This window comes from Ciconia boyciana, chromosome 5 (assembly GCF_034638445.1).
Source record: "Ciconia boyciana chromosome 5, ASM3463844v1, whole genome shotgun sequence".
Lineage (NCBI taxonomy): Eukaryota > Metazoa > Chordata > Aves > Ciconiiformes > Ciconiidae > Ciconia > Ciconia boyciana.
Window position 1 is genome coordinate 59,075,693 of NC_132938.1, and position 11,366 is coordinate 59,087,058.

The window sequence follows — 11,366 nt, forward strand, 5'->3', positions numbered from 1 at the left end:
GCACCTCCCCCCAGGCAGCGTTCCGTAAGCGAGGCTGGTGCCGAGCGCTTATCTATCCATACGCGCACACGCGTGTCCGCGGCCGCCAGGGCCGGCGGGACCCGGGAAGGGGCGGCCACGTGGCTGCCCGGCCCGCCCAGCCCGGGGGCGGAGCCCGCGCCCCTTGCCCCGCCCCCGCCCCAAGCTCCTCGCCGTTATCCAGCCCCGACACGTCAGGGCTGTTGGATCCTGGCAGGTGAGTAAGATGGATAGGTCCCCCGGCGGCGGGCGGCCTGCGTTTCCAGGTGGTTTTGCGCAGAAAAATGTCTCTACTTTATATCGGTCATTTTCGCCCGGGCGTCACTCTTGGGTGGTTTCGTTTAGGTTAACTTGTTTTTAATTTGCTAATTTACCCCTGTCAGGACGCGGCAGCCAATTTCCGTTTCCGCCTTCGTGTCCGGTCGCGGAGGGCGGCGGCGGCGGGGCGAGGCGGGCAGGGAGCAGCGGTGCTGCGGCTGTCCCTTGGGCCGGGCCGGGCCGGGCCGCGCCGCACTGCACTGCACTGCACTGCACTGCACTGCACCGCCGCCATGGAGACGCTGTACCGCCTGCCCTTCGCCGTGCTGGAGTGCCCCAACATCAAGCTGAAGCGGCCGAGCTGGGTGCACATGCCCTCGGCCATGACCGTTTACGCGCTGGTGGTGGTGTCCTACTTCCTCATCACCGGAGGTGAGGCTGGGGCCGGTGGGGCGGGCGGTGTGAGCGGGAGACCCTGCTTACGGAGTAGCTCCTCCTCTGCGGGGCGGGCTGCTGGCCCCTGCCCCGGGTAGCAGAGCCACTGCGGCTGCTGGCCCCTGCCCCGGGTAGCAGAGCCACTGCGGCTGCTGGCCGCTTGTCCGGCTCCAAAGCGGTCGTAAAGCGCGGACCTCGGCCAGCTCCGAGCGTCCCTGCGGTGTTAAAGCAGTTCTGGTGTTGGCTGCTACGAGTCAAAGGTGATGCTTGCTTTTCTCCCCGCAGGGATTATCTACGACGTGATTGTGGAACCTCCCAGCGTGGGGTCGATGACAGACGAACACGGGCATCAGAGGCCGGTGGCCTTCTTGGCTTACAGGTAGGAGCAGGGTTCTGCCCCCGCAAGTGAGTGCTGCAAATGCCTAAGCACAAGCGAATAAACCCGTCTAATAGAGCTGTGCGTCTCCTTTTTTTGAGGTCTCTGTGCAAGGCAGGATCTGTTCTATATTAGTCCTTGGTATGCAAATATTAAAAAAAAAGGGCAGCATTGAAATCAATGGAAATAGAAAAACTCAGTCCTTTTAAAACTTTTAAAAATGAAAAGTCTGGTACGAAAAAAGTTTTGCGCTAGCAGTACTTCTCTTTCTTCCGAACCCTTGCTATTAAAGTTGAGTTTTATAGTGGATGCGGACACATTTGGTCATATTTCATAGCAGCATACATAACGTTTGTGAAACTTTTGGTTCTGGCCTTTTAAACTCTCATGTAATTGGGACTCTTGTGTCTGAGGGTGGGGAACACAGTTATGAATGTGTAACAGCAGTGTCTTCTTTGAGTCTTTTGCTTCTATTACTAAAAATAAACTAGAGACTGCTTAGTAACAAATCGGTCTGAAGAGGGTTAAATCTACATTTGTAACTGTGTTTTTTGTGTGTGTGGAAACAAATAATGGCTTTTGTTAAATACCAAAAAAGTTCTTTGAATCTGTGAGGTCTGTGACATGCCTCATGCACAGATTTTGACTTGGACTGGATGTAGTATATGTCTCGGACTGGCTTGGATTGTTGCAATGTAGATGAATCCGGCTACTGCAGGGAGTTGATAGCACTTTAGTACAATTCAGTGAAAGCAACATGAAAGAAGAAGAAATTGTTTGTTTTCAGGATATGAGACAATAATGATAATCTCATTTCTGTATTAGCATCCACAGTAGTTTCATCCATGCCAATTTTATGAGGTTGCTAGTATTGCTAATTACATGGATAGGAAAAAGGTTCGGTGACTGTGGGAAGCAGGAGACTCGTGATCCAGGTGTAATATTCTTTCTGCATCTTGGCTTCCCCTCTCTCCATCTGAGATTTGCAAGAAGGAAATCGAGCAGTGTGGACTGACAGAGAGCCAAGGCATTTACAGGCTGGGTCCTCACAATCTATGTGCAGGCTCAGCGAGCCGGTACCAAACATACGGCAGGCAAGAACCGCTTTTGCTGTGTGCTGGAACCAGTAGATGTGCTTCATGCGCTGACATAGTGCTTTGAGTGTGATTTGTACCGAAATGAGGATTCTGGCACTGCTGCCTAAACATCGGAATGGAAATAAGACTTGGAAAGCTCAGTGGCCCAGGGGTCATGGTTCCATGCCTCAAGTCCTCTGTGAAACCAGGTGCTACTTTGGACTAGGTGTTTCTGAAAACTGATAAGCTTGTGTGGTAGCCATTAGTATACACTGTTATGTATAAAACCACCAGTATGCTTGACTGGTCTCCTTGCAGGCTATCAGGAGATAAATTACATGTTAAAGCCTTAATGTAATTGCATAACATCAGTTTCCATACCTACTTTTTGTAAGAAAGTAAGCCATCAAAGTTAATCATCCTGTGTATTTGTACAGCTAAAGCAGGTTGAGTAGATGGTGTTTGAAATGTTACTAGTTTTTTTAAAACTAATATTTTTCTGACTCTCTCTTCTTGCCTTCTCCCCCTTTTTTTTCTTTAGAGTAAATGGGCAGTATATTATGGAAGGGCTTGCATCCAGCTTCCTCTTCACAATGGGTGGCCTAGGATTCATAATTCTGGATCGATCCAATGCACCAAATATCCCCAAGCTGAATAGGTTTCTTTTGCTCTTTATTGGATTTGTCAGCGTGCTTTTGAGCTTCTTCATGGCCAGAGTTTTCATGAGGATGAAATTACCGTAAGTGATTTAATACTCTTTCAGCTTTTCTTCTCTTTTGTGGCTCATGTGTGCCTATGTTAAATTTAAGAGTAACAGAAAATACAATGAGGTATGCTAAAGATCTGCAGCTTGGCTACAAGTTGCTTTTTTTCAACGCTTTTTTGGAACAAGCTGCCTTGAATGAGGTGGGATGCTTTTGGAGTCAGCTACTGTAAGATTGTGCTGTGATTAAAAAAAGGTGACAGTTCCTGGTATGTCAGAAGATATGATTAGCGAGTCTGACTTACAATGAATTTTAAGGTAGACTGAGTATGTACTGGTCAGGTAGAAGTAATTACAAGGTAGGGCTTTGTGCAAAAAGCAAGTGTCGAAGAACTTGAAGAAAGGCAAATGAGTACTTTATAGTGACAGTGTGCATGAGAGATCATAACTAGAAGAACTGATAGCAGCAGTAACGAGTGTTCAGAAACATCCAAAGCAGTCCTAAAGTAAAGGTATCTCAGGGTTTTTTTTGTTGCTGGAAAACTGAACGTAACATTGAAGCATACAATATATGTGATGTTTTAATACATCTGTATTCACAGATCAAGAAGTAGGAAAGATCTGGAGCTTTTGGGCTATGCAAAATCCAAATGCAGGATTTTCAGGTTTTTTCCTCCTCTTTATTTCTCAGTCCATCTATTTCATTTAGAATAGCTGAAACCTGATGTTTGGATGTACTGGTAGTTAATTTCTGGAGTAGCTCCATGAGGTGTTGACTTAACAATGACAGTCATCCCTCCTTTCTTAAATATTTTTTTTAACTTCTGCAGTGTAGTTAAAACTTTTGTTTCATAACACAGAAGTGATGGGTTCCCTGGCAGCAGGTAGCTGGATAGGGACCTGCTCTATATTTTCTTGCTTCATCGATGCTATATATTTTCTTGTTTCATTGAGTACACATGTGTCTTAACAGTTATCTTTCTTAAACTCATTAAAGAAACAGGGCTTCAGAGAAATGGAAGAGAAAAAAAGATCAGAGTTGTGTTGAGTGCCAGAAAATGTCGGGTTATACTGAATATCTAACTAAAACTAAACACCGGTAGTTTGTGTAAAGGGTACAAACAAAGGAACCTTTCATAGGGTGTAACCTGGGCTTCAAAAATTCCAAATAATTACTGAAGCTGGACTGAGGACAGGCTAATCCATTTTCAGTGTTCATTGAAGAAAATCAACTGAGGAAGGAACATATAGTTAAGCTGGCCAGTTTGTACCTTGGACAGGATTTATTGTTTTAAATAGCCTTGATCGGCAGAGTTTTTGGCAGTCTGAAGTTTTTGTTTTAAGACCATATGTCTCTTGATTTTTGAGGAGTGCTGCCTGTGCTTGCTAACTTTTTTCCTAACTTAAATTTTTTCTGTAGGGGCTACTTGATGGGTTAGAACCTCTTGTGGTGTATGAAAGCCCAAGCTGAATTTACTCCTCTTCATGAAGTGTTTAAGAAGCAGCAGCAAGAAACAAATTCCATAGTCACCATCAACAGGAAAGAGACCCGGCCATGAGAAACAACTGGGGAAAGAGTGCTTTCTCTGCAAACAAACTCTCCCTACCAATGGCTGATTTGTAGTTTTGAAGCAATGTTTTATCATTTCTGTTTTAGAGCTTTCGAAAAGAGCAAGCTACCTAGCTGGGTTTTTCTTTTATATCCCAACTCAGTACGAAATAGAGAACCTATCTTTAGCTCTACCTGAAATGATTATTAGCCATTGGCTTGACAGTTCTTTGTTGCAGATCTGTCTCCTCTTCCCTGTATGGGACAATTATATGTGTGAATCAGAGAAGAAACACCTGAAACATTTATTTCCAAGTTATAATTAGGAAATGAGTAACTTTGGATGCTTTACAGTCAAAATACAATGTGTCTGAAATGATTTCAAAGGCACCTTTTGCCTTGATATTAATGGTTCTATGTGAGCAAATCCAGACATGCACTGGGAAAGGCAAACTGTATGACTGTGCATTTCTTTTTGAAAAAGTGTACAAAAGGAGCCAAATAAAACTTATTTTCTACAAAATTATTTGAATTCTATGCAGTTTCTGAAGCTTTTTCTTGTGTGCATGGCCTGTTCTACAGGCTTGAGATGCCACACCATACCATGACCACATAGTTTCAGCTTTATTTTTCACTATTGGATAATGAATTTTTTTTTTTAATATCAGGGACAAGAAACCTCATATTTTCTTTGAACTTGTACTGTATCCAAATGACATACTGTATCAATAGCCAAGAAGACTTACTTCTGAAGCTGCTGCTTTTTTGTGTGAGAGGCGAGGCTCCAACTTATTTTGTCTTCATTTTAAAAGATTGAATGTTACTATCACGTTTCATTGAAGTAATGTATTGCATTCTGGGGGAAGGAAAGATCCATCTACATCTCCATAAATGTCTGTTTTGCAAGCCATATGTGTTTGAAGCACTATTTTCATCTGTATAATAACTGTCAGTGAGAAATGTTGTTTATTCCTGTAATTGTGTAGTAAGTATTACTGTTCACGTACTTAATCAAATTTCTGAGCTAGCTGTTAATCATCTGCCCTCAGGATGTGTCACTTCCACTCCTTCATTCTTACATACAATGTGACTTCTGCATTTGCTCATCTTACATGTTTGTAATTAAGATTTAAGGTAGCTTAAGCTGTTTTATGAGGCTTATAACTGCAAAAGTTTCCAGTCTTTTCAAAGTGCTTATCTTTTGGTCACTCTGGTTTTGGTGAGACATATGCTTACCTCCAAGGGTGAGTACTGATATTATGTAAGTAAATAACTGGATACATAAGTCAACTTTTTAAACGCATCTGAGAGGGAAGTCAAACCAGAAAGTCACTTCACTGAGTATAACTGAGCTCCCTCCAGCTCAGTCCTTGTTCCACTGCAGTTCAGCTTCAGCCTCCAAGTTTGCAGCTGATTCTAAATGAGCATGCTCTTAAACAGTGGTTTTAATGGCATAGCTGAATGCCTGTGGTCTATGAAATGCATTTGATTGTAATTGCATGCTAGGTGACATAACGTGGAACAAATAAAGCAGACTTATAATTGCAAGGTAGAAGATAGTTTTGGGAGAGTAAAACTAAGATGATGACTCTGCAACAAAAAAGGTTAAATGATCAGTGATGTTTCTTTGGTCACAGGCTATGAACTAGATCTGGTATGATCCTCTGCCAAAGCATGAGGCACAGAGAACCAGAGAACAAATGCAGAGCAGAAGACAGACCACCCAGAAATTAGGAGTGTGCTAGGCAGGAAGATGTCAGAATGCACAACTGGAGATTGGTTCATTTTGGATGCGGGTTGGAGGCTTCTTGGTCACCCAAGAAAAAATTTCTACTAAGCACTGTCAAATAAACTGCAAAGAAGAGGTATTGCTATGTGTTATAGGAATCCCATTTCCAGTTAAAGAAAGGCTGGTATTTTCTGTAAACATCTGCTGTTCCTTATAGGTAACAGCAGGTGGCCTCTACTGTAGGGATTTAGGAAAGTAATCAGAATATTTCAGTGCCCAAAAGAAAACTTCCTGTAACTAGTGACAATATCCATCTGTGTTTGGTGTTCACATCTTCTAGGGTGAACTGAACTAGATTGTGGGGTTGGAAATTAAAAACAAAATTGAAACACTGTGATAAAGGTAAAGCAGAGCTTATAGGAACACATCTTTCCATGATTAAAACCAGAAGTTTGGCCTACTTCCAAATGCAACAAAAAGAGTCAGGGTGAAGTGTAGAGGTCTTGATTTTCTGGCTCTTGCTGAAGAAAATACTGAATCCATGGCTCCTCTGTAGGCTTCAGTATAATCTCTGAGTGATGATGCCTAGTCAATATAGTCAGGAAGAGATATATAACCTGTTTAGCTTTTGAAAATTAGTATATACATATATGAACCCTTAACCATCCAAGTGATCTTTTACTTAATTAAGCAGAAAAATATCTCTAGATAAAAAAGACCAGACATTCTGGTTTCCTTTTTTTCCCCCAATATTTTTTCCAGATTTCTGCAAGTTGTGGAACAGTAACATAGAATCACAGAATCATTTAGGTTGGAAAAGACCTTTAAGATCATTGACTCCAACTGTAAACCTGACACTGCCAAGTCCACCACTAAACCATGTCCCTAAGCACCACATCTACACGTCTTTTAAATACCTCCAGGGATGGTGACTCAACCACTTCCCTGGGCAGCCTGTTCCAGTGCTTGACAACCCTTTTGGTGATGAAATTTTTCCTAATATCCAATCTAAACCTCCGCTGACACAACTTGAGGCTGTTTCCTCTTGTCCTATGGCTTGTGACTTGGGAGAAGAGACCGACCCCCACCTCACTACAGCCTCCTTTTAGGTAGTTGTAGAGAGCGATAAGGTCTCCCCTCAGCCTCCTTTTCTCCAGGCTAAACAACCCCAGTTCCCTCAGCCGTTCCCCATAAGACTTGTGCTCCAGACCCTTCACCAGCTTCGTTGCCCTTCTCTGGACGTGCTCCAGCACCTCAATGTCTCTCTTGTAGTGGGGGGCCCAAAACTGAACACAGTATTCTTGTTGTGGCCTTACCAGTGCCGAGTACAGGGGGAAATTGTTACAGAGGTATAACTGTTAAGTAAAACCCGTAATATTTTTTTACAGATAAGTTTATTTACTGGTATGAAGTAGCCCACACTGATGCCTGAAATAAAACTGACACCTTAGATTGATGCAAAATATTTTTAAGCACCACCATTAGACTTTCTTACTAATTTACAGCATTCTAATTCTAAAAATATTGTGCTTAATGGAATTTTGCTTAGGAGGCTGAAAGTGCTTCAGTTAACTACTTGCAAAGCTGGATACTTGTTCACAGAATGCTGCTTGACATGGTTACTATAATCTACTTATTTCCAGTTCCAGTTGTGTATTTTATATGCATAAATATATGTTCTTAATATATGAATTAGGAAGCACTAGATATTAGACTTCTTAAGAGTTACAGTCTTAGAAACTGAGACAATCCTAAATTTCTTCTGCTGCTCCCAATACAGGGAGCCAATGAGGAAGACAACAATTCTTATTTATTTTCCTGACATGCATGGAAATCCTGCATACAATGGAAACTGTTTTCCTACAGCATAGCAATGTCTGTGACAATGTAATTGGTATTGCACGTTTGTGAATGTGATGATTGTATTTTTCCTTCAACATTACAATTTTCCTCACAAAAAGGGTTGCAGCAATAGCTCTGACCTATTTTTAGAATTTCTAATTGCCGCTTCTCAACTTTGCAGTTACTTTAGAATATTTTTCTTCCAGAACATGGTTAAAGAGGGTTGAAACCATTACAAGAAAGGAATTGGAACAATTGTAAGAATCTTAGAAGGAGAACATTTTGTAATGCTCTGCAGTTGCATTGAGGCCTTTCAGCTCTGCTGTTGATTGGAAAAATCTGGATAAATCTGGATTTCAGTAACAGCAAAAAATACAACTAATGCATCGAACTCTCCTTAAAGGGTAGTGATTCATGGGAAGCAGCTACTAGAAGTATGAGAGTTTCTAGGTGATTTGGTTTCTTTGGTAAGAACTAATTATGCTGGTGTCCTTTTTGTTTGACATGGATACCCATCAGCGAAGAACTGGACTGAGACCATGAGCTTGTTTTAGAGCAACAGCTGTGGCACTATAATGGGAGTCAAGCATGTCTGACTTGCACCACGTTTTAATTGGCGATAGAGATGCGAGGCACTGCATTCTGATCTCTAGTATCTTGAATTTATAAGGCAACTTGCCGAGCTCCTGTTTAATGATATCAGTTTAGTTACTAATGTTCTTCGGGTATAAGATGGAGTTTCACTTCATCACGTAACTATCCCATATGGGTTCTATAAATGCCAAAGCTCTTAGACTGTTGTACCTGCAGGCTGCAAGAAATAGTATTTAGCTGTGAGTAAATCAGATCAATATGGTATCATCCGCTGCCTTATGCATGCGAAAGACTGACATTTGTAATTTCCTTCTTTTTTTTGTATCAGTTTTCACTACAAAGATCGATGTTGAGGTGGGGACTGGTATCCCTTTGTTGTCAGTGGTAATTGTACGCTCTTAGCTGGAAACAGGGAAAGAAAAATTTTGAAAGGACTCAGACTGGTTGGGTTATTCTAGAGTAAACTGTGAAAGTTAAACTTTTTCTAAGTTACTTAGTAGACAGGCTGAAACAATTTCAGAACTTTTAGCTATACCTGACAGCTCCTGGATGATAGGTAATATGTCCACTATATTCAGTATTCCAGTACCTCATTTGTCTTTAAATGCAGATGGAGAGTGTGAGGGATGGGGAATAATAAAAAAATAAGCTTAACTTCAGTCTGAAGAAAAAGCTTTGGGGGGTGGGGTAAGCATTTTAAGCACCTGGAAGAAAATGGCAAAAGGATGAGTAGCCAACTTGGATTTTTAAAGAATAAGTCATATGAAGAAAAAGCCATACGTGAGAGTTATGGGCCCCGTGGATAGAAGAAAAGCAGATGTTTAGGCTGTAGCTTTTGATACTGTCTTGCATGTTATGGAAACTTGGCTTAGCTGAAACAACTATAAGCTGAATGCAAAAGTACTTTGAAAACCATTTTCAGAGACTGTTTACTGATTAGTTGATGTCCTTTTATCAAAGTGGAAAGTTTTTTTTTTTTAGGTTGGTCCTGTGGCTAGTTCTGTTCAACACCCAGTGACCTGAATCGAGTAGGGAGTACTTACTAAATTAGCCGAAATCATAAAACTCACAGACTGCTGGGAGGGCAGAATTAGGATGCATAGTGATCCTAACAAACCAAAAAGAGTGCCCTAAAAAAAGTAGACTGGTTTATTCTTTCTAGGAACAAGTGCAAAATACCAATGCTACTCAAGCAAAATAACTGACGAAATGTGGGATTCCTCAAAGTCCTTGGGTTCTGCTGCACTGCAAGCTGAAGAGGAGTGTTCGCCTTTTGTGCAGCAATACAACATCACACTGAGCTGTTTGCAAAACTTTTAACTACAAAGTATACAAGGCATAAAAGTAAGTGTGAAAGGAAAGGAGTAATTTTGTTTCTGCATCAGTAGTAGGTAGAGCTTAAATAGCAGCAAGGAAGAGTTGGGATAATACTAGAAAAATGTTTTTGAGGGTAATATAGTTGACTACTGGACTAGATGGTCTATGGCAGTGGTGGAATTTCTGCTGTGTGCAGCTTGAAGAACAGTCTAGGCAAATGCCTGTTAAAATCTGCAGATACATCTGGCCTTGTTTTGGGGTGAGTGATTGGCTTCTTGAGGTGTCTTCCAGCAGCTGCCCATCTTTATTATTCCATGGATGAGAACAAAACTTTTGACCTTCCAAACACTGATGCTTTCTGTCTTTAAAAACAGTTATGGAAAGGTCTTTGTAAATAACTAAATCTGTCCTTTAAAAATGTCCTGTGGTGCAGTTGTAGGACAGAATCCTGCTGGCCTCGGTTCAGCCTGAAAAAATCAAGTAGTTATATGACCTAGACATGACAGCAGAAAGTAGCTCCATTAACTGCCTACTGCCAGAACAGAAAATGAATTAGCTGTTTGGGTAAGGAAAATAGAAATGTATGGATGAATGTTTAAGGCCTTTTCCTTTCCTAATTTCCATGTTAGTCTTCCACCTAAAATGTGTTACAACTAGGCGGCTGCCCGAGTAGCTGCCATATTAGAACAGGACGATGCGTGGGTGGAGGGAGCCTGTGATATTTCTAGGACGTATTTTGCTGATGGAGCTTTCTCTGTGTTTCTGCCTTCTCTGAGCTGGAGCAGCAGTAAGACACTAATATGCTTTTCAATTACATGGGCTTCTCCAGATCCCTCCTTTCAGGAACTGTGCTTCACCGACCCATGGAATTTAACTTCTTTCGTCTTTTACCCTAGCATGTCTGCCTCTCTCCTACAGCTGGTTGTTACACCAGCTCTGAACTACTGTGTTTCATCTCCTTTTACTGGCCTGCTGCTGGCAGGAGCTCTTTTCGGAGGATTTACACTATTGTCTTTCAGCAGCTGCCATCCCTTGTTTCTTTGCTGTCATTCTAGACTTCTGAGTTTCAGGACACCGCTGCTGGTTTTGATTGCTCTCTTTCTAACTGCTGTGGTATTTCTGCCTTCAAAGGGTGTTATTTATCAGTCTCCTCAGCTCTTCCACTCCTTATTACTCCTCCTCTGGTACTTTCTCTTTTATCACACCGAAGTCCATCACTTAGCCCCACCAGCCACTTGGTGATCCATGAGCCTTGCTCCTCTTGATTTTCCTACCTCTGTTCCCTCTACTCTGACCACAGGTCCTTTAATTTTCCCTGCTGACCACTGTCTGAGCTACTTCACCCTGCACTGACTCCACACTTCATTAGCTCCAACTGTCCGTGGCAAAGCTCAGCCTCCTGGCTTCTCTCATCCTTTCAGCCTCTCTCATCCTCTGGTTGTTCCTTTGACTGTTCCAGTTTTCTCTTA

At 42.1% G+C, this 11,366-nt stretch overlaps 1 protein-coding gene across 1 annotated transcript; it reads left to right on the top strand.

Moving 5' to 3' along the window:
- Positions 1–408: 408 nt before the first annotated feature.
- OSTC (oligosaccharyltransferase complex non-catalytic subunit) lies at positions 409–5,325 on the top strand. Its single transcript, XM_072862483.1, has 4 exons — positions 409–708; positions 997–1,090; positions 2,705–2,902; positions 4,287–5,325. Exons 1-4 carry the CDS (start codon positions 570–572, stop codon positions 4,303–4,305), a joined length of 450 nt encoding a protein of 149 aa, XP_072718584.1. The 5' UTR covers positions 409–569; the 3' UTR covers positions 4,306–5,325.
- Positions 5,326–11,366: the final 6,041 nt, after the last annotated feature.